Source organism: Taeniopygia guttata, chromosome 1A, assembly GCF_048771995.1.
Source record: "Taeniopygia guttata chromosome 1A, bTaeGut7.mat, whole genome shotgun sequence".
Lineage (NCBI taxonomy): Eukaryota > Metazoa > Chordata > Aves > Passeriformes > Estrildidae > Taeniopygia > Taeniopygia guttata.
Genome location: NC_133025.1, coordinates 57,283,020 through 57,306,049, shown reverse-complemented (window position 1 = coordinate 57,306,049; position 23,030 = coordinate 57,283,020). Strand labels below are relative to the sequence as shown.

At 45.8% G+C, this 23,030-nt stretch overlaps 2 protein-coding genes across 3 annotated transcripts in view; one reads left to right on the top strand and one right to left on the bottom strand.

The window, feature by feature from the left end:
• The window catches only part of AGK (acylglycerol kinase), a 35,425-nt gene extending 29,590 nt beyond the window's left edge, over positions 1–5,835 (top strand). For both annotated transcript variants that reach the window (XM_002197535.6, XM_030263311.4), the window contains exons 14-15: positions 3,401–3,485; positions 5,360–5,835. In XM_002197535.6, coding sequence (XP_002197571.3) covers positions 3,401–3,485; positions 5,360–5,497 — 223 coding nt within the window. In that variant the 3' untranslated portion in view covers positions 5,498–5,835. The remainder of the gene's footprint in view (positions 1–3,400; positions 3,486–5,359) is intronic.
• A 1,430-nt stretch (positions 5,836–7,265) lies between these two features.
• DENND11 (DENN domain containing 11) lies at positions 7,266–22,544 on the bottom strand. The gene is made up of 9 exons (XM_030263308.4): positions 22,193–22,544; positions 16,842–16,941; positions 15,768–15,926; positions 14,941–15,094; positions 14,562–14,700; positions 13,961–14,092; positions 13,621–13,771; positions 13,359–13,427; positions 7,266–12,260 (listed from the first exon to the last, which is right to left on the bottom strand). Exons 1-9 carry the CDS (start codon positions 22,431–22,433, stop codon positions 12,065–12,067), a joined length of 1,341 nt encoding a protein of 446 aa, XP_030119168.1. The 5' UTR covers positions 22,434–22,544; the 3' UTR covers positions 7,266–12,064.
• Positions 22,545–23,030: the final 486 nt, after the last annotated feature.

Here is a 23,030-nt window from a genome sequence, read left to right as displayed (position 1 = left end):
TTTGAGCTCCCTCTAGTGAAATCAATGGGAGGATTTCAGTGCAGTTTTACCTGTTTGTCATCACCCTAATAATTCCTGCAAGATACTTGTTTATTATGCTAATGGCAACTCAGGCCCCTTATTTGAGCCTCCCAGGAGCTTCGGTGGGAATAAAATCTTCTGACTTATGCATACACTATAAGTCAGGTTACCACCTGCAGCTGCTTTCAGATTGCATGAGCATGTGGACCGTGGTTGCTTGCCACTGATTTGTTGCTTTGAAGGCTACACAGGGAAAGGAGGAGGTAGTTTTCCTGTCAGAAGCAAGAGGAGTCTGGTCTTGTAAAGGAGAGAGATAAAGGAGATGCTATTCTGTATTCTCAAACACTTTGCTAGCGGAAGAATGTAGATGAGCTTGTGTGACTTGAGGGAGGCATATTCAAGTGTATTCCCAGTGTAAATCATACCTCCTGTGTTGACTGGACATGCTTGCTGCAGTAGTATGGCACATTTTGTGACTGCAGTTACAGTGTCATGCAGAAAAAGCCTCTGGGGAGCATGGGGAGCATTACCATTGCCCTGCTGTTGAGAGCTAATTAGAGGCAGTACTGAAAGCTTTGAGCTGTTCAAGCAAAGTTCAGAGAAACTAGTTCTTTTGATTAAATAGTGCCAAAAAGCCTGTAGGTAACAAAGAAAGACAAAGAGAGGTGTGGGGGGTGGGGGAGTAGTGGGAGGGGATGGTTAGTTGTACAGAGAGGAGTCAGAGCAGAGAAAAGGTGCCCTGTTTTTTCAAGGCAGAATCAGGGTGTTCAGAGGTCCCACTGTGCCTTTGCCAGCTGGATTTGAGTTAAGCCCATTATCAGAGGCCCCCTATTGCCTAGCACCAACCGGGTTTGTCTTTGGAAATGTGTGAAACAGCTCTTTCTTTTTTTCTTCTTTTTTAGTGCATAGTTTAAACACCAGAATTTGGGGGGTTGAAAAAGGTTTTTAGGGGAAATAACCCCTTGATATCTGCACTGATAAGGTTTTAAACTGGAGAGGGCATGACATGAGCTGATGAGAGCTGATGGGTCACACAGAGAAAAAACACACATCCAGCAGGAAACTACCATGGAGGCTCAGGCAGTGTGTGTTCGTCTGGGGAGGTGTGGGGGTGCATCAGTGTGCTAGAGGGCAGCTGCTGTTGGATTTCAAATAAAAGAGGGGGTCATCCCAGGTGTATAAAAGTGCCCTCTGGCTGTGGATCAGATCTGTGTGAAGAGCATCCACAGCAGTCATAGAGCTGATGTTTAAAGGAGGTGGGGGAAGAAGAGTTGTGTACAATGGAGTGCTTACTAAGAAGTGCTGCAGGGAAGGAGAGCAGGCATGGAAAGTGTGGCAGCAGTAATCCCTGTCATGGTAGCCAGTTTAGGTTCTGTATGTGGAAGTGTGGAGAGCTGTCACTCCAGGGCACAATTACAGTTATCATCTACAGTGCAGAAAACTGGGGTTTTTGTTAGAGGTCTTACTCTGAATCACTTAACTTCCTCATGTGAAAATGAGGTTCCAGTTGTGTGTTACATGCAGTAGTAGATATTGTTCTCTGTCTGCCTGTATTTTTGTGGTTCAGCATTTGGGATGCAATAATCAATGGAAACTTGCTGTTAGACTTCTGGTCTTGTTCCTGTTTCACATTGCTGTTTGGTCTTGAATGAAGAGCAGAGTCAAAGGGAAATGAATTAAGATGGGGCAATCACTGCTGGTGGAATTGTCTTACTTGCTTCTACCAGTGTTCTCCTTTGATTAATCTTTAGTTCTATGTCTTGGCTCTTTTGAGTTTACCTTGACCCCACAATTACATCTCTGTAGAGCTTCATACGCCTTCATTGGCCAAAAAAATCTGCTCACTCACCAGAGTATGCCTTGTATGTATCTAGGATCTTGTATGATAAACTAAACTCCAAGCAGGTTAAACTTTGAGTGAGGAATCTTGCTGCTTGTTTGAACAGCACTGTACAAACTGACAGTATTGCATGCCATCAATGATTTATAATTTATATTGCTGGAGGATGTTTAATTCCCTCACAGTCACTCATCAATCTTTTAGTGTATACATATTTGATTAAAACCAAACTTTCCACAGTTAATATTGCTTCTGTCCTTCCCTGTCCTTTCCTTTGCTTTTCTTCTTTTGTCTTTGATTCTCATCTCCTGTTTCAACCCTCTCTTCTCATGTTCCTTCTCTGGGATTTTCTGTGACTTTAGAGGCAATGCCTTCCTCAGGGCATAGAAGACTTGATGTACAGGGAGATTCTGACATGCTTTTGTGAGTTCTTTTCTTAGGCAATATCTAAATACAACTTTTTTTCATATCAGTCTAGAGATGGAAATCTGGGGACAGCAGGCATTGCCTGTCAGAGAAATATCTGTGATAATTCTGCCGTGCTTGAGAGTTGTGCTGTATTAAGACTGTAATTCTGTGCTGTTCTCTTTGCTGTTTGTGTGTTGCTGTCTTCTGCAGAGGGGTCCAGACTGAGAGGCTGCTGCCTGGGGTGCAGTGTACCCTTTGCCAGGGGTCAGTCAAAAGCTTATGTGTGTGGCCAGTCAGGAGACCAGAGGGAGGTCAGCACAGCCCAGAGCTTGTGCTCACCCTGCAGCAGCACTTGTGGGCAAAAGGAATCACAACTCACTGTTCTGTAACAGCTGAACCAGTGACAGGACAGCAGCCTAAGCCTTGAAAAAGACCACGTGGCACTTGCAACACTAGCTTTCCAAGATAGGAAACTGCATTCTATCTGCTCACTTTAGACATCAGCAGAAGTAGGAAAGGAACAGCATTTAAATAAGTACAGTACATAGACAAGAATCTCACAGGCACCAGGAGAGAGAAACTTTCAAACTGGATATGTTATTTGGAATGGATAAAATGATGGGGATTTCTTCATGAGTGATAACAGAAGCAGCTGATAAGAAATGTCATGCTGATTGGTTTTGATATAAAAATGTGGGGGTTTTGTTTGTTTCTAGGTGATAATTTAATGGTTCAATATAATTATAATTCTATCTTTTTTTGGCTTAGGTTGCTTAGGTTGCTGGTAAGTTTAGGTGCATGAAATATGAGGAGATGGTAATCATTGCAGGAAGTGCACAGTTCAGCATGGAAGTGAAGAGCACAAAACTGTGCTCAGTGTTCAAATATAATTAGTGAGCCTCAGAGCAGAAGCTGGTTGGAGTCTGTCAGTCCATTATGATATGCATTGACTGCATCAGAAGAGGGAAGGACTCTTCTGCTTTTTTCACAGTTAAACACACAAATATTTGTATATATAACCTCTAAGTTTACCAAATGCATAGTGATTTACCACAATAAAATGTCATCCCTGAAGAAGGCTGTTTCTGAGAGAAGCAAGTCCTTACCTTACCTGTCTTTTGGTTTGAACAGAAGTCAAAAGATGCGTGATCCACTCATGTGCCCTGAAGGGAGTCAGCGCATCCAAGCCAGCAGATGTATCTTGCAACTTCCAGAGGTGAGGAGCTGAGAGAGCTGAAAAACTCTTTCACTTAGTTTCTCGTACCTGTTGATGCTGCGCTTTGAGAAATTCCTATTCTAAATCAGGGAGATTGATTACACTGCAAGTGGGACACTCAGTTCCACAGTGCAGCCAGTGAGTCCCTTGCCAGGACAGATATACTGAAGTTCCCCAGATTGTCTGTAAACCCAAAGGGGGAGCTTTGTTCTGCCAGAAGATAGTGGCAGATCTTTCATGAAGACAGTCATGGTGGTTAAAGGGTCTCTTACTTGAGTGTATTGTCCCACCTGAACACGAAGAAGAGCTTATTTACTGTGCAGATAACCAGGCACTGGAATAGACTGCACGGAGATGTTGTGGAGTCTCCCTCACTGGAGATACTTAAGAATCATCTGGACACAATCCTGTACATTGTGCTCTGGGATGACCCTGCTTGAACAGGGAGGTTGGACCAGATGATCCACTGTTGATTCAAACATTCTGTAGTGCTGTAATATGTGGATTTTCTTCTCCTTAGCACTGAGGATGTGTACATTTTGCCCTAGAAGGCATTGTGCTGTAGAGAAGGTAAATATTTGAGACAAAGGAGGGTAAGATAGGGCAGGGGAGCTGAGATCAGTATGAGGAAGTGCCTCAAAACTTTGAAATAATGAAGCTGACAAAGAAGACAAAGCTGTGCCTGCCTGTGTAATTTAGATTCATCTTTTCCTGCCTCTGAGCTGTTATTGCGGCCCTGGGAGGACAGTTTCTTGTTTTTACAAGGACATGAAATCAATCTCATAGATAATTTCTGTTTTCAAATGATCTATCATTTGGCAAAATAATTCCATATTAAGGGATAAAGAATGTGTTGAAAGGCAAAAAAAATCTGTTGCTACCAAGTAAAAATCATGAATTATGATGTCATGATTAACCAGCATCCTAATACTTCCACTGAATTCAGACCATGGCAAATTTGTGATTCTGAAAGAATACTCTGCAGTGCTGGGCTAAGTACAGCTGGGCCATATACCATTTGTGGTATAAAATGAGCTGTTCATACTGAGCTGCTGCTAAGATCTTCAGAACATGGGTGCATGGTACAGAGCAGTGCTGTTTGATTCCATGGCCCAGCTCCAGTGAAGGAACTGGAGGCAGCCCAGATGAGTCTTACCAGCTTATGTTGATGGAGTGGACTGCTTTGTACCAGAACTTGTACCAGTTCCTCCAGTCTGTGCTGCTCTGGTGTCCCAGTTCCCTCGGAGTTGGTTTGAGTACCCACACAGCACAGCCCTCCCGTGAGTCAAGGGCACACAAAGCAGTCACTGAAGCTGTTTTTAGGTAAATCAGCTTGCCATTTTGATGAATGGTTTAATCACATGGTGACTTTATCAGCATTAAACACTTGAGAAAATTCTACTGCTGAGTAATTCCTGGCCAGTAAATTACTTTGCATCTCATGTTTCAGATCAATATAGTAAAAGAATGCTGAAAGGGGTTTTTAACATGGATTTAATAGAAGTTACTTAACAGGCATTTCTGCAGATTAGTTTATGTCACCACTGGCAGACCCAAGATCTAAGTGCACATAATTGTAGTTCCAATAGAAAAGAATCCTTCAGTATAAACAATGTAGGTCATTAGAGCTTCCTAGTGTTTAATTATCACTAATTAGTAACTAAGTGAGGTAACCTCTCATGCACCAGACTCTTAATACATTCTGTGCAGTGAAGGATGGGTCTCCCTGTGTTGTGGAGAGAAAATGGGCTGGAAGGCAGAGGCAGGGGGTCATCTTGGTTGAGACTGAGCTAAGTATTCAACTGTTTTATTAGTAAAATCAGCATTACAGCTTGCTGAAATTATGTTTGATGTTTACCTGTCACTGCACACAGGGCACTGAGGGATCCTTTGGCATTGATAATGAGGAGTATGAAGCTATGCCTGTGGAGGTGAAGCTCTTACCCCGCAAACTCCGGTTCTTCTGCGATCCCAGAATGAGAGAGCAGCTGCTGCAGGCAGCGGTACAATGAGAATTCAGGGCACACGGGCCAGTGCTCACCAGTCTTACCAGGGTCTCTTCAAGGCTCATGAGACCTAACTAACTTGGTTAACCCCACTTGACTAAAAAGCCTTTTGGCTATTTTTATGTGTGAGGTACTTCCATTGGAAGTATATGATTTGACTGGTCTCAAAGGGGTTAAAAATGCAAATGAAAATTCTGAAAAATGCATGTTAACTTGATGGCATCTTTTTTTCCACCTCCCCTAAGAAGTCATCATTGTTCCATTTACAGCACTGCAGGCTGAACGCTGTGTGCCAGATGCTACTGCTGTAATGAAATTGTATATTAAAGTAAAATTTGACTATACTTGTCTTTGTGTTATAAGATTTTAGGTTTACTTTACCCATGTAAAAATCTTGCAAAACCTGGGATCCTGGGGAAAAAAAATACTTGGTGGGGAGTGATGCTAAGGAATTCTATGAAACATTGGAATTGCCACATTAAAACAGATGTCACAAAATAAACTGGAGGTTGGTGATACAAAGCTCCGGAGCAAGTTTAAAAATTACCCGTATGTATCTGGATAAGATATTTATGTTAATTTTTTTTCATATTGCCAGATTCAGCAGTACAGAGTTCCAGTAATTATATAGTAGAAATGTATTCCTTAGATCAATTTAGGTATATTGCACAGAAGCAAATTGGAAAACATCATTGACCCAAAGCTGTATGAAAAGCTTTGGAAAGCTATTTGGAAAGACTCTTTAACAAGCTGAGTGAGTCTTTTTTTTTGGTTGGTTGTTTTTTTTCTTGTTTGTTTGTTTTGGTAAGTATTCTTTTTATTCCTGCAGTAGTATTATGCCAGTAAGGATATCCAAATAAAGTCTATTATTTATTGTGTCTGATTGCTCTTGTCTAATGTAAACAGTGCTCACCACTCCATATGCAACCTCCATCCCCTTGAGCCTCAGTACCATAATTAGTTTTGTTGCTTTTATGAGCTTTTGTTTATAGCTTTGCTTTAATTGCTGAAAGGAAGTATTACTGACTTAGGCAAGCTTACCTGATGCCCTTATTCTAACTTAGAAATTCACATGATTCTGTCTTGCTTACTGGAAGAAAGAAAATTATCCTTATTTTTCTGATGTGATTGTCTATAGTCAATGTGTTATGCTGTGGTCTAGTCTAAGTCCAGTTGTTGACTCTGATGTTATCAAAATACAGACCTAAGTGAGTTGGCTTCCAGCAGCTCTGTCAAGGACTGAATCCTGGCAGCCTGTGCTCCAACAGCATCCTCTGCTGGAGACATCTTAAAGGAAAAATGCCTCGAAAGGGGAAGCGGGGTTGGGTATTCTGCATGATGCTGAAACCAAGCTGAATGTTCTTCCCTAGACTACACTGTGGAGAGACAAATTGCCTGAACTGGGTGATCTTTAAAGTCTCTTCCAGCCCTAGCTGTTCTGTAACTCTTGACTGAGACTGAAGGGGATAGAAGCCTCTGAGTTTCTTTTGATAATTATGCTGCTGATAGGACCTGGTTTGTGCTGTCTGTGTTTTGGTTTGCAGTAATGAAGAGCGCCCAGTGGAGCCCTGGGTCACTCTCCAAGGAACATGGTGGTTGTGCTTTGCTCTTTTTGCTTGCCACAGAGACACCTGGGACATTGTTTTGCAGCCTCTGGCTCATTCAGAGTCAAGGGCAGTTCTCACTACTGGAATTTTTCCTCAAGGTGACGTTTCTGTAATAAAATCAGCAATGTGTTTTTTCTCCAGTGGCAGGAAAGACAAGGCAACAGCCATTTCAAAAAGGTAAGCTTTAATTGTATTAAAAAATACCCATGTTTTTAGTAAGCAGTTTCTCTACAGAGCCACAGGCCTATGGGAGCAACCACACATCTGCAAGATGCAAACAACATCAGAGCTGTTACAATTACACCCAGCCTGCTGCAAGGGATGAGATGGTGAGAACTGGCTCCTTGTTCATCTGTACCATTTTACAGGGAAAAATCACTAGTTCTCTTCCATAGCTCCCAATGCAATGTGATTCCTTGCTTGAGGGTAACCAAGAGATCCCTTCAGAATTGGTATTGCTGAGGCTGTTCTGATGTTGAAGTACCAAGGATCATCTGAGACACAGGCTGGTATTTAAATATTCATATCTGCATAAGTTGAGTAGCTTGTACAAATACCATCCAAGTAGTTTTTCTCCTTCCTCTGCAGTTCAGAGTTCTTCCAGTATAGGGTAATTCTAGACCTCTGAATTGCAACATTCACAAGGGAGGTGTGAGACACTACATAAAATAGGCAGGGGCTGAACCTGCTATCTAAAATGTTGAGGAAAGAACTTGGTTCTCATGTTTCTGTCTGACAGCAACACAAAAATCTTCCTTTGTACAAACTCCCAGACAGGAAGGAAGAGTAAAATTCTAGGTTCCACTCATGAAAACACTTAGCCTGGCTTCAACTCTAGAAGGGCTTAAAATACTGTAACATAGATTAAAAGGAAGGATAACAATCTAATAATGGACTAGCTCAAGGCACCTGTTTATTTTGACCACATTTAAACATTCCCACTTGAATGACATGTTGCATTAACCAAGATCTAAAATCCTGGTTCACAGGCATTTAGTACCCTCAGCTTTAGACAGACCACACTGTTAAATCAATACATTCCAGTCCCTTGTAAAAGACATTTATGCTGTCTTTTCTCATAATCACTACACCACTGGTTTTGGGAAAGTGGGAAGAAGACCGCAACTAATGTAGAAGTAATGGCTAGGATGAGAGTTTGGATTAGTGTGCATGCTTTGTACCTAGAATTTTGCTTTAGGATAGAGTGCTCTTGCCCTGCTATTCCAGGAGCCACTGCCTTTCCACCTCCCTGACAGAAGCTTGCCTGTCCCTTGCACAGTCTGTGGCCAGGAGGGCCACAGCTACTGCCAGCTTTTTGCTCATTAACTTTGACAGCTGTTAAAATGGGCTATCACCCTGCTTTACTGAATAACCTGTACAGGGAGCTAGTTCCTCTTGAAAAGGTGATGGAACTTCTGCCCAGAAGGATGTTGGACAGGCAAGCTCAGCTCCTGTGACAGTCACAGCCATTGGCTGTAAGATACACTGCAGTAAGTACCTCATGTATCCTAGAAAAGAAGGTAGTAGCATGTCTGTAAGACAAATCTGAATTCTGATTCCATCAAGTGCCTTTCTCCTAGTATCCATTATAGTTCTTTATTGGCTCTAAGCAGCTTGGCCTAACCTTGCCGTGAGAAGACTTTTGGATGATTTAGATGTCTGGCATGGTGTTGCTTGTTCAGATTGAACTGAGCTTATATGTCTCTCATAAGCTTTACCCTTCAATGCAGATAGTACAAGCAGTAAAAATTCATTACTTGATTATACATTTCTAGTGCAGCTCAAGTTACGATGCAGTTAAAAAGCTCTTGTTCTCCTGGTTAAAGTCAAGCAAGTACAAGCTGAGAACCTGCCTGGCTATCCAATAATTTGAGTTTTGGAAAATACACAGGGCCACAGCATAGAGCTGGTTACTGAAACCACCATTCAAACCTGGGCTCTGATCACAGCAACTGACCAGAGGCATTACATCCAAGAAACTGAAGGCACCACTGTAAAGTCAAAGGGAGAAGACAAATCAGCAATATCCTACCTTATGCCACATTTCCCTCCCTCTTTTGATTCAAAACGTACCCAGTAGATGTCTCCCAGCTGCTAGTATGCAACAAAGCACCAATTGAGTGCCCAGGAGGGGATTTTGAATATCTGTACATAACTGTTTTACCTTGAATTATAGTATCTTCTGGAAAGATAAGACTCAGTTAAACTGGTTCCACAGGACAGTCCTTCATGCCCCAAGCTATAACAATTTTTTTCTATTATGTACCCATTTCTTGAGAACTTTTCACATGTGACAAAAATAAAAGCAGTATCTTTTCGAAAAGGAGTGCAGGTGGAAGCACTTCTGCAGCTAATCGAATACGGAAGGGATAGGAGAGAAAAGTAGTCTTGCTCTGTTTTCTGTCAGACAGCTTCTGAATTTTGTAGCAGTTGCCTGCCAAGAGAGCATTGACAGAGAAGCAAAATTACAAGGAAGAACAAGATAGGCTGTAACCATCCAACTGGATGTAGCACATGGATGCTGCTACAGTAATCTGCTTGCTTTGATGCTTCTGCACCCATACCACTGCTAACAACTGAGGACCTTATTTCTGGAAAGCAGAGGTTTAATAAATGTCAAATAGAAATTTCAGGAGCTTCTGCTTAGGGAGGGGGCTATGTCAGCGCTGTCCTACTAGACCTCATGTTCCAACAGCTTTAAACAACAGTGCTCTAATGCAGAGTGTTAGCCTCTGACTGTAAAATTTCAGCAAACCAAAGGTTTGTTTCTGTTTAGTTTAGCAAAAGAACTAAAGAAAATAGAAAGTCATTAACAACTGACCACAGCTAAACTATGTAGCAAACCTTCAAGAAAGAGGAGAAATTGCTAGAGACTAGTTTTGGTTCTGTTTTTTTCTTTTTATGTCTGAAGAAGTGACAGCAATACCAGGGCAGCTCAGCTGCCCTGATTCCTCAGGGATCATCACTGCAGGCAGCATGTTAAAACTCAAGTGGAAGTTAGAGGAAAAAAGTGTGGAAGTTGTGGGCCACTTTTATACTGAAGGTGTCAATTTAAAAGCAAAGCCATTTCTTAAGGAAGAGACTGGTCTTTCCATTAAATGATACTCAGCTGTTTTTACCTCTTTCTACATTTTTTCCCCTACATTCTAAGGATGATGATGTTACAGTTGTTGTGAGCAATTGACAGTATGAACAACAGCATATTTTCTTCTGTACAAAAACATCCCAAAGCCTTGAAAAAGCAGTCAGGGGAGTGACTGCTCGGAGACAGGAAAATTGCAGGAAAATTGCCTCCTCCTTTCCCAGAGGGAAACAATCCACAGAGGATATTCTTGGAGAACATTCGCTTCACCTGTTTCAAAAAGGTGCTTGCCTGCTTTAGAGTGGGTGAGATCTTGGTGGTTCAGGCTCTGTCTCATTCTATAAAAGATTAGGACAAATGGATACATCAGCTACAGTTTGGATTCCTACAACATAAAAAAGCCTCCAAGGGTGCTGAAATATGTAATGATAGAAACAGCAACTAATCAGCTATAGCCACAGTTCAGGAAGAACAGTCAGTTAAAAGCTGATATTGCTGCTGGTTGAAGGATTTGGGGCAGAGCTTTATGTCACACCTCCAGGTACTATTCTTGGCTTTGTATGGCAAAGGGATTACTCTTTACTGGGATAGCCTTCCTGGAGGTAATGACTAGTCCTTCAGGAATTGAATCCTATTCCTTCCACAGCATAAGAAAACATCTGTTTCATCTGGTTCTATAGCTCTACCCAGGAAAAAAGACAGACTTGCTTTTGAACACTGCTTCTAGCAACTGTGCCAGTTTAGAATACCAAACTCCAAGGGAATGTCCTGCAAACTTCAGTTGTTCCAGCTGAAAGGTCTGTTCTCTGTCTCACACAGAAAGCCAGGGATAGCAGCAGGCAGCGCTGAAGGCTCAACAAAAGGAGGATTAGCAGACGGTGTTAAAGCAAAGGAGCAACAAGTCCCATCAGCGACAAAGGAAGGGCTAGTGACATTAGTTAAAGCATACTTATTCTACTCCATCCAGCCCAGCATGGTCCAGACTGAGGCTGGACAACAAAGTGGCTGCAAAGTGGCTCAGTGGTGTTGGTCCCTGTTAAATGGGTGACCATCTTGCTGGTTTGAAAATTTTAAACCAAAGCAGCAGGTATGATGCAACTAAAAGCCAAAGGGGGTGGTGGGGTGGATTGAGGAGAGAGGGTGCTCTTCTCCAGCTGAGATAGGTAGGTGCAGTCTCTGCTATTTTAGACCACCTCAGATGCCAGAAGTGAAGCCGTGCTGCTCCAGTAAGCCAAGTCGTAAGATCCTGTAGCATCCCCGATCCCAAACTTGCTTCTGCCATTTACAAGGAAGGGTGGCTTGACTCCAATTCACCTTAAAGTTGGGTGAGGAGTGTTTAAAGGAGTCCTCTTTCTTACCATTGGTTTAACTGTCCCCACCAATAAACTTGGTAGGAGCTATTTATGAGATTGGGCCACTAACAGCTTGTGCTGAAGCCCTTTCAGTCCCCAGGTGGAAGGGGGAGTTGATAGGAGGATTTTCCAGCCAAGTCTGAAAGCTCGGCTATAGCATTTCACATTGGTTGTCATCAAACAAAGTGCTTTCCTGAAGTCTTCAGGGCTCAGGTATCCAGGCTAGGCCAAAACCTAGCTATCACTAGCAACAGTGAGGTTTGGTGCAAAGGTGCACTGGTCCTGGCTAAACAAAACAAAAAAACACAAATGAAAGGGAAAGGGAGATAAAACCAAAAGGAACCTTAGAGCAGGTACTCACTGAGAAGTTGAGTGTGAGAAAATAAAATCACATTTTGTTTTAAAATTATAAATACTCTCCATATAAAGTTATTAAATAACTGTGGCTGTGGTGAGTTCCAGTGATCCTCCTAAGCAATGTCCAGTAGTCTTTAAAAAGTGATCTTTGCTCCTCATTTCTCTTGCCCTCGGTTTAAGTGCAGCAGGGGTTGTCAATGACTAGCATAACATCAATGCCATACACTTCCAGGAGGTCCATAAGGAAACTTCGATCCCCTTGGGGATCCAGGCCCATGCCTCGTGCGTGGTCAGCTGTCAGTGTCTTGTCCTGGCTGGCTGACACCTCCATCAGCGTCTGGAATATGCGGTTGTTCTGCTCCATGAAAAACCTATAGGGTAGTCAGCGAAAGCAATTACATTGGACCTCCAGAAAGACAGTGTATTTAGCAAACAGGCAGCAGAACCCCAGAACTGCATCTAACCCCTTTAGCCAGAGATCCCACCTTGTTAGGTGGCACTGTAGTACTTTTCCATTCTCTCTACAGGTGACCCAGAATAAACAAAGACAGAGCAGTAACTTTTAATTGACAGCGGTGCTCCCATCTGTGGGCGGTGTTTCCCTCAGAAGAAGTCATGTTATCAGCTAAAGTGTGTTCTGTGGTCACCAAGCAGGTACATCACACCTACAGCTCCCGTAACGTAAAGGAGGAAACAGTGTTGTCATCCATCTGATAAGCCAGTGGGTAAATAAATTCTCCATTACTGGTGCAGAACACACCAGTGAGAGCTCCTTCTTACCTGCTCTTTCCTAGAAACAAGCAAAGCTATTCAGAAAGAGCTCTGGCTACACCTGTGAAGCTCAACAATCAGACCTCTGCCCTGACAGCCCTTCACACAGTTTCCTCCTATTATTTCTTACCTGCTGCCGAGTGTGAATAGCAACAGGCAGTGAAGGGCTGCAGAGGTGGTAAACGTGTTTTTTATCTAATTCTGTACCTCCTACTCTACACCCGGTTCTGGTTCCTCTGTTTGCCAGGTATGAAGTCAGCCACATCAGTGAGCCAATCCTTCACATCCAGGTCTGATCTCCACACTGTACCAACCCCCATCACGGTACAGTGCCTGCTTCCCATGAACATTGTCCTTTTCAGAGCCAAAGAAGAAGAATTTCTGGCAAGAAAAATCCTGTAGTGCTTATATTTACAATGGCATTCTTACATCTCTGATTGTGTTTTTAAAATTCACTTCTCCCTCCCAACACATAAGCAACCCTAGTAGATACTACATTTCGGCTTCTCAAAATGAAAGGAAGATGATCTGAAGAGGAAGAGCTAGCCTGTTTTTAGAACCCTAGAGGAAGAAAACTAACTATGGAATTATGTCAAACATGCTGTTTCATAATGTGCCAAACAGTGCAACATAAAATCGGTGCAAGAGGCTCCCTAAAACTAGCCGTGTCTAACTAAGTATTAGAGGTAGCCACTCACAAGATGAAAAGGTCCTCTTCACAGGAGCTGCAGTCCTCACCCACTTCTTGAGAATACATTAACATCTGCCTGAGAGAAGGGAGACATGTTGATTGCACATACCTACTGTGAACCTCAAAGCTTTATGAGACAACCAGAATCTTCCAAGAGATGAGCTGAACAGTGGGATATTTTGAAAATACTAGAAGGAGGAAAGTACAAAGGAGCAGTGTCCTCTTTATTCCACATCTCCTATAAGGAGCACCCAGATGTCTGTGATTACCTTTGGTCATTGAGGCGTCGGTACTTCTCCTTGTCAGCATTGTTAATTTTCAGGAGTGGTTGCAGATGTTCGTGATGTGTCTTCACATTCTGGTTGTCCACATAGACATCATAGAGATCCCGTTTCTGCTCAAAGATCTTTTCTGTTGTACCTGCCAAAACCAGAGAAGATTTTCAGAGCAGCATGTTGCTTTCCCAGCAGACCAACTGTTCTCTCCTGCTTGCATAGTTAGTCATTCCATGCACAACCTATTTCTCATCAGTTCTATTCCACAGTCTGGTGTCTCAAGACATTTTACAGCCTCAAGCTAAAAACATCACGCCTAATCCATCATACTTACAGGCCACGTATGATACTTCTGTCTCCAGCATTTCTATGTCTGCCACATTCACATAGAAGAATGGTTTGGACTCTGGGACAGTTCCTCCAAGACCAGGCAGAGAAACATTTGCAAGGCAACAGCAGCAATACACTGTGGACAAGAGAAGTACATCCTGAGATGCTTTTGGTTTCCCTCAAGGGCACTCTGAACCCCACAAGGCCAGTTCTCCCACAGGCCTCTATGAAAACAATGGTCAGAGCTCTGAAATGCCTTTGAACACCAGAACTTCTCAAGTGATGACATCCTGTTTTGCATGGGAAATAATCAGTTCTCCCATAGGAATCCCACATTCTAGAATCCACAAATTCAGTCAGTGCTCTAACTGTCCTGTGCTGATAGGAACTGAGTTTGACAGTGCCAGATGTGTCCTTACTCACGAGGCCTGAAGAAAAGCATTTGGTAGGAAATGCGTAAATACAGACTGAGCAGTATCTTCACGAGGCATGGTCACACTGGGTTTTGAAGACATGCATGATGTCTGTCCCCTCAGTACTCGCAGGCATTTCTGCAATTCTTCAGCCTACTAGAGCAGAGCTCTGCAGTGTCCCTGGAAACATACCTCTATAGCAGACAACTCCAACTGGGGGTGGTGAAAATATCAGTATGCGCTTGCGCAGCAGGGCAAACTTCCAGAGGACGAGGATCTGCTCACCAAAGAATTTGATGAACTGAGACATACAGCCAGCAGGGTGTGTGATCTGCAGGTGGAGCGAAAGGGAAGAAAACAGCTCAGAGGTGAAATAGGGACACATGCACAGATGCTAAGTCTAAATGTGGGAGCAAGACCAGCACACAGCTTGCAGTGGTCCAAGTAACAAAATCTTATCTAAAGCAGCCTACAAAGCGTGGGAGTGATTGCTTATATAAAGGAGTATGAGGCACCAGCAAGGAGCAGCAGACCTCTGCCCATTCCTGCAGGCCTCAGGCACCTGCCTCACCTTCATCTCTGGGTACATGTATCTGTGGATGGAAGGCAGCCAGTGGACAGGTTGCTGAGAGCTGGGGGTGCCCTTGCTATCAGGGAGAACTCCTTTCTTGTCATCATAGAATGCCTCTAGATGGGAGTAGTGCCCTGGCATTTCCAGCTGGTGTCTGGAAAAGAAAGGAAAAAAGGGAGATCTGTAGTATCTCCAGAATATTTGTTTAGTGCCTTGCCCCCAGCAAACATCTGCTCTCCCAGCTAAAAGAGATCCTGGGTGCCTCAGTTGTACAGACTCATCCCAGAGGGCGGCAGAAACATCAGGACTACCAGCTCCCAGTGCAGCCAGAGAACACACACAGGACTGGCACAGGTGGCGAGCTGGGCTGTACAGAGCACTGGTCCTGTTTTAAATACACTCAGGTAGGAGCACTTTTCTGCCATCACCATTTTTGCTGCTAGATCCACTCAACACAACTGAAGCACACAGCTAGCCAGGATCACCATTACACAATTAGAAGCCTTCTGCAAGGCCATAATAAAATGGTTTTCAGAAGGCAAAAAGGGGAACTTCTTGTTATCTCAACTCTCCCTGTGACACTTATGTCTGCCTACAGTAACCAGGGTTTGGGTAGCATTTGACTAGCCTCTTAGGAAGGAACAGACTGCTGCTAATCAGTTCCTTGTCTCCTTCCCACTGTGAACCTGTTATACTTTCTGGAGTCAAGGAAATCACAGCAGAGCATTGATACTGAATTCTCACTTGCCTAAAACTGCTCTCCATAGAAAGAACATTACCTCTCCCAGGTGGGGAATGGCCAGGCATTCATTCCCAAGGGAACTTACCTGACCTGGTTCTCCAGGAAGTGCATGTACCTATACAGCAGCGTGTAGGAAGGGGAGAGGATGCCCACGGACTTCATACGGGCACCACGCTCTAACTCACTCTCCACAGGCATGTTGGCAAAGCAGGCCAGGCCAAAACAGAGCCCTTTCCGGAAATAACTGGAGACAAATTTTGACAGAAGGGTTAACGTTAAAAAAAAGAAAGAAGAAGAAGAAAGAAAGGTAACTGAGGACGAAAATTACTGATTGGGAACATATTTTCTTCTGTAAGAAACTCCCTGAAATCCCACCCTGCTAACTGAAGGGCTGAGGACCAGCCTAGGGTGTCCCAGACTTCTCAGCAGCAAGACAAACTATTTAAGGCAAGAGTTCCCAGGAGTTCCCACTCCAGCCCCTACCAGCCACATCACAGGCCAGTAAGGAATGCAAATAAATAACTTGGAAGGAAGACCAACAGAATGCATGATTCAGTCATACCAGAGCCCTTCCTCCAAGGTAGAAGCCTGCAGTGAATGCAGTTCTGAGTACAGTACAGCTACCTGGTCATATTTTGGGTGCCAGCACTTTGAAGCACACTCTGATCATCAGACTGCAAGGGTTCAGTTCACATGCCTTTAAGAAAGTAACTGTTATTCCTGACCAAAAGGAATTGTGACACTGCAGTTCATTGCAAAACATTGCTGCATTGCAACATTGGTTTAGCAGAATGCAGAAAATTCCTCTCTTATGTGTTTCCACTGAAGGAATGAAAGAAACACCATAACAGTCACCCTAGGACAGCAGTGCAGATCATTTGCCCAGTACACACTGAAATTTGCATGCCAGCGAGAAGCTGGCCTGCCCCAGTTGGCCTCCACTGTCATACAGCAGATCCCTGCAGCTAGCCGGTACTTAATACTATACTGAAAGTATCTGGAAAGTATCTTTGGCACAGGTAGAAACAGTTTAGCAAGCAGGTTTCTGCAGGACCCTAGCTTCCTACAAGGTATTTTTCTTGCGTGTTCTGAATTAAGAGCTGGTGGTGTCGATGCACAACTTAGAAAGGAAGAAGTAATATAGCTCAGATGTACTCACATGAAATCTGACTGGATTTTGTGGGACCCGCTTGCCATGGATTTGAATTCCACACCTTCCAAATCTATATCCTGGGGTAAACACCACTCCACCATGTTGCCTGCAGAGAAGCAAATTAAATTGGGTAAGCTTGAATACAGTACCCATGTCTAAAATGCATACATCATCAACAGCAAGTTGTTGCTTTTCTAACCCTGGAACACCTGTAACAGTGCCTTAAAACAACTCCTGAACTCCTAAATTGTCTCAGACAGTACATGGCATACGATACTCCACACATCTCTTGCAAGTGTTACTTGTTATAGCACAACACACAGACACTGCAGGACATTTGGGGCCACTTCTGAAGCTAGTGCTATTTTGTTGATTTATCCTTGATAAGCTTAATTACAGAGCAACTACAATTTTACCTGATGGTGGATAAGGTTTGGTCTACACAAGCATCCATCCCATAAGAAAGAACCAAAGGACAAACTGTTGCTCTTTCAGATGAGTTTTTGGGATAGCTCACACCACCACCAATATTGTTCTTTGCCTGTGCTTGGCAGGCCTGGTCAAACAGAAACCCCTGAGCCATTATCCAAGTCATCACTTCTTCCCTGAAATCTCTCCTATATTCTTTAGGTTAGGAGGAGTTAGCTGAAGATTTATATGTAGGCTGAAGGGATGTGTAATGTGTTTGTATATGCTAGAATAACCAACAGAAAAGTACATAAATTACAAGCTAGATCAATATCAGCAAACATCTGTCACCTGCCAACCCAGCCAGAGAGTATGCAGTTGTTCAGGGGAAAAGGCCACCTAAGGAGCCTGATCTTGGAACAGATGATATTACAGAAGTCACAAGATGTCCCTAAAGCAAATGAAGTCCAACAAGTTTACCATGGACCAAAAAAGGGGTTACTTCTCACACTTTCCCATCCCAGCACTTCAGAGCCCAACCTGCTCACCTGGGCAGTCCCATGGCACTGAGATGTGCTCCAAATTTACCCACTGTGTTTCTGTTCTCTGTCAGTCTGCCCACAGCATTTGAAGTCACGTGGCTTAGTTTTAAAAACAAGGCAAACAAACCAAAATTCTTCGTGATAATGCAATGGCAGGTGCAGCACAAAGGTGCTTCCTACTGGTTCATTCCTTTCCCTGCCCTTTGGGGTGAGCATTCCAGCTGTGCTTTCATGGACAGCATACATCTGCAGGGGCCTTCCACTCAGCTAAGACTCTTGGAGATATTTAAATCGGAGGCCTCATTTCTGAAGCCTGTCTTTTGTCTCATTACTCATACTGCACAAGTATATGCCTGCACAGGAATAGGGCTTAGCTACTGACATTTAAATAGGCTATTTTTCTTCTCACATTGATGTTGTATTCAGTAGACCTCCCCCAGCCCTGCCTGGCAAGGACTTCAAAAAACCCAACAGCGTCAGGCATGGCAACAGGAGAAGCTGTGCATCCAAGTGCCCGCTTGCACTGCACAAGCAGAGCTCTCCCACAGAGCCGGGCTGGCCAGGAGCAGCAGCAGCCTCGTGACCCCGAGCACAGCCCTGTGCAGTCCCACAGGGAAGCACAGAGCTCTGCTGTGGCCTCTGAGGCGTGTGAAAGGCTGGCAGAGAGAGCCAGTGACATCATAGCAGCCCGCGCGCTCCCCTGGAGGGCTCCCAGATTATATAGAGATGGTGGCTTTTGTTGTTTGGGGCTTGTGTGAGCCTGTTTGGTTTGCTTTTTAAAGGCGCAAGAACCTTCCTTGAAAGCGTGAGGAAGTCAGCTCTTGAGACTGTTGCCTCATAACCATGAAATTGTGGTTAAGGGCAGATGTGCTTTTAAGCCTTGCCCCACAGAGCATCCCTTATTGGTCATTACCTGTAGATCGATAGGTGAGAGTGTCATCAAGGGCAAAGGAAGATGGGCTTTGCTCAGTTTAGTCACAAACACTGTCAGGTGTCACATCCACTGCAGAGGTGTTAAAGCGGACTTTGCTCAAACAATGCCCGTTCTGTAGCAGCAATAAGGAAAGAATGCCTTGAAACAGATCTTTACCTTGCGTGTGACCTCAAAACCAACTCACCTATCACACAGGTTTTTTGGTTTTTTTCCTGGGATCTGTCAGGAGCAACCTGCACCTGTGCTCCTGGCTGTTCCTCATGCCACCTTGCCCTGTGAACACATGGGCGACGTGGCAGTCGGAGAACAAACGCGGAGGCTAAAAAGTAGGAAAGTCAGTCTGGCGAAACAGGAGAGCAAACAAAGGAGAGACTTCACCCAGATGCAATACGGCTGCCAGTCTGCCCGAGAAACCAGAGGAGGGAGGAGGGAACAATGTTGTAGAAAAACAGGAAGCACTGCCCTTCCCATGGAGAAAGCAACTCTCATGCACACAGGAAACTTTCCAAGTGAGAGTCACCCATCATTAGAGAGCAGACTAGTGAGGTTGCTGAGAGTCAGATCTGCAGATCTGATCTCCTGGAAGCTATCTCCCACCTTCAGGTCAGGTCTGAGCCAGAACTCATTTTCTAGAGTGCAAAGTTCTTCCTCTTTCCCTTGTATTTTCTTTCCGCTGGATTTTCACACCCTCACAAAGAAGATACTGGCACCAGCATTTGGGGGTCATCCCCTGTCACTCCTCACTATTAGAGGTTTCCTGAGGGCTTTAATGTCCCCTACTGTGCAATGCTACCATGTTGTGTCAGTTCAGGAGAAGCATGAAGTGTAACCTAAATATCACACTTGCTCCGTTTCCTGCACGGAAGAAATGTGGGAGAGAAGAACAGAATATTTGCATGTTCCCTGGTGCAAAACACAGTACTTCCCTCTCTTCCTTCCTTGTCTCTCTCCATTACTCACAAACCCTTTAAGCCAACAGACTGCGTGGGACCTCCACAAGGTGACTGTTATCAGCTGCCCCACAACAGCAGTGAAGAGAGTTTCTTCTCAAGTGCCACAAGGTTCACCATGCTGCATGTGAGGACAGCAGCGAGTGTTGACAGTCACAGGGACACTGGAACTGTAACAGTGACATGGTAACCCCATAACCTACCTTTGGAAACTCATCACATGCAACTGTGTACACTAAGCTCTTCTGCTTCCCTTCTAAATTTTGGAGGGACATTGTTACGTTCTTTATTAGCATGGTTACCACTTCATGCTTCTACAGGAAAACCTCTCTTGCCCACCTACTTGCCTGTAGTTGGGCAGACACTACCTGGCATAACCACCTGCACAGCCACCACCAGAAATTCAGCTGTTCCTATGCCTCAGCAAGCTGCCAAAGGAGGTCTGCCGTGCTTTTCCTGGGCAGGACCAAGCAGCTCAGACACTAACTGGATGATTTCCTTTAAGTCATACACAAAGATCAGATACCCTTACAAACATTACAGAAGTCCTTCACACTATCTGATGTGGTTGACCATTAATTCCTGTACTTTCTTTTTGACCTTAGCAAGTTCACACCACTTAACTTCATGATGTTTTTCCAAGTCCACACCCTCTGCAGGGCACTTTGCTCCCCAGCTGTAAAGCTGACATTTGCTGGTAAATTGCTCACAGTCCTGTCATCCTTGCTGGGTAGCAGCAGGAGGCTGAATCTTCCTGGACTTGACAGACTACTCCAAGGCTGATGACACCCAGCATTAACTGCACATCAGATGTGAGAAGAGCTGTTGCCCAACTTTCCCTGGACTTCATTCAAAGCAACAGCTGGTTCAGAGAAACTCCTGAGAAAGCTCAGCTTTCTGCCAACTCTCAAGAAAATCTCACCATTTCATAGAAGGCATATGCTGTCAGATCGAAAGACAACCTGCTGTTGCTGCAGTCACACAGACTCTTTCATATTTTGGATACTTAGGAGAAACAGCTCCATTTTCCATCTCGTGCTGGAAAGATGACATCCAATCTTATTTCAGATTTTTATGAATGAATGACCTCTAGACTGAAGACACTTCTCTCTGGTGCAGTATGAAAGGGTAACTTCTCAAAATCCTTGGGTGTTTTGGGACACAGCAGCCATGCTGTCAGACAGTGGGCATTGCTGACACCACATCATACCAGCAGCCATGTCCTGTTCTCTACTTCCTTAGGATTTTCAGTTCAAGACTGGCATTCAGTCTTCACTACCAAGGCCCTCTTGTGAGCAGGATGTCAGGTACTTTCCCCTCCCATGGAAGAACCAACCTCACTGTGCTTTACAGACCTCTTTCCTGTCTCTTGTACTTTTGCTATGGATTGGCTAAGGCAGTGCCTGTCTAGAGAAGAAAGAGGAGCTCAGTCTCACATCTGGATGCAAATGGACTCCTGAATTTCTCTCTTGCCTTTGAACCCCAGGTTGGTGCCTGGCAGCTAAATGACCCAACAATGTGTCATGTGTCTCAGGACATCAGATCCCTGTGCACAGCAGTACCTGCGTTCACAGGTGCAAAGCAGGTGCTAACTTCCTATCTGTGTCCTAGCATCCTGTTTGGTGGGTACTGTGGGAGCAGCAGGACTAGGAAAACAAAGTTAAGACATTTTCTGAAATGCTGATTTACAGGTTTGAAATTAATAACCTCTGTCAGTAGTGACACAACAGCATAGTCCAACAGCACTGACAGTGGATATGGCAGTGAGAAGCGGAAAATATATTCCCTTGCCCCTCTCCTCTGCCCTCATGGATCGCAGCACTCCTTCAAAGCACTAAGTCCCAGAGATCCCACCAGAAGCCAGCCTCTAAACACACTGGTCACCAAGAAATACGCAGCTGAGCTGCCGCTGCTGCTGGTGATCATGCCCTGCGAGCCTGCCGGATTTACGCCCGCCACAAACGCCATCCATCACCGATAGCTGCGGGCAGGTCTGCGCCACTCCACGGAGACAGAAGGATGCTCTCAAGATGTTGCTAACAGGTTGGTGCCCCCCAGGCAGCGCTGGGCAGAGGCTCGACCTAAATCTGTGCAGGGCACAGGGGGTGCCCCAGCGCCGTCCACAAACTCCCCGTGCCGTGGAGATAGACCTATCCCTGTTCTCGGAGCGGCACCAGACGCGGTGCCTTCCTCCCGCCAGAACTTCTTCTCGGCAGGATGGAGACCAAAAGCAATCCCCTCTGTGCTCCGTTTTCGGCAAATCCCCACGGCCCCCGCTCCCGACAGCGGCAGCCCTGCGGTGGAGCCGCAGTCCCCCGTGGGGGCAGAGGGCAGCCCGGCTCCCGGTGGGTCCGGCCACGCTGCCCCAGCGCGGCGGGGGGAGCGGTCCCTGGGAGGCGGGATGCGGGGACAGCGCTCCCCAAGGGAAGCCCGGTCCCGGCCGCATCCATCTTACTCCAGCGGCACCGGGAGCCCCAGGCCCGGCCCCGGCGCCCCGGCCCGCCCGCTCCCGGCGCCGCTCACCCGTGCGGGGGTCGAAGGTGACCACGAAGACGGCCACGATCTGGTCCTCCTCCGCCTCGGCCCGCGGCGGCCCCGCCGCCTCCTCCGGCCCCTCGCCGTCCCACGGAGCCGCGCTCCAGCCGCCGCCGAGCCGCCGCCCGCCGCTGCCGCTGCTGCCCGGCTCGGCCGCGGGCGGCGGCGCCGACACGGCGGGGCCCTCGGCCCAGAACAGCAGCGGCGCTTCGTCCGAGCGCTCCACCATGGCCGCGCCGGGCCGGGCTGAGCAGAGATGAGCCGAGCCGAGCCGAGCTGGGCCGAGCCGAGATGAACCGAGCCGAGCGGACCAGAGCCGAGCCGAGCCGAGCCGAGCCGCACCCCCCGCGCCGCACCGGCGGGGGGCGGGCAGCGAGGGGCGGGAGCTCGGAGGTGTCACCGGCGGGGCGGGGCTGCGGCCGCGGGGCCGTGCGCCGGGAGCGGCCGGAGCCGCCCGGAGCAGCCGGCGGAGACCCCGGCTCGGAGCTCTCCGGTGCCGGCTCCTGGAGGGGCACGGGGGGCTGGGGACAGTCGGCCTGCCCGTGCTTCACCTCCTGGCGCGGGGCAGAGCCAGGTGCCCCCCTTCTGTCCCCACCCGGCTGTGACAGAAATGCCGAGCAGCTGCTTCCCCCAGCCCCGTTAAAGCCCTCCTGCTGGGAAAGCCACGGGAACTGGGCAGAGCAACGGGGGCAGGCTCGCACCCCCTCAAATGGCTGTGGTGGAAATCGGAAGCCACAAATCCGAAGAAGTCAGGGATACTGATTCAGTATATATTGGTATGTGTGTATGTATATATATATATACACATACATACATACATATATAT

Bases quoted from the DNA above. Each gene is read 5' to 3' on its own strand.
- DENND11 (XM_030263308.4), bottom strand. From the start codon at position 22,433: ATGGTGGAGCGCTCGGACGAAGCGCCGCTGCTGTTCTGGGCCGAGGGC. The intron at 16,942-22,192 runs GTGAGCGGCGCC...GCTTCTCTGCAG, and splicing joins CACCTTCGACCCCCGCACGG to GCAACATGGTGGAGTGGTGT. The intron at 12,261-13,358 runs GTGAGTGGCTAC...ACTACCCTATAG, and splicing joins GAAGAGGACCTTTTCATCTT to GTTTTTCATGGAGCAGAACA.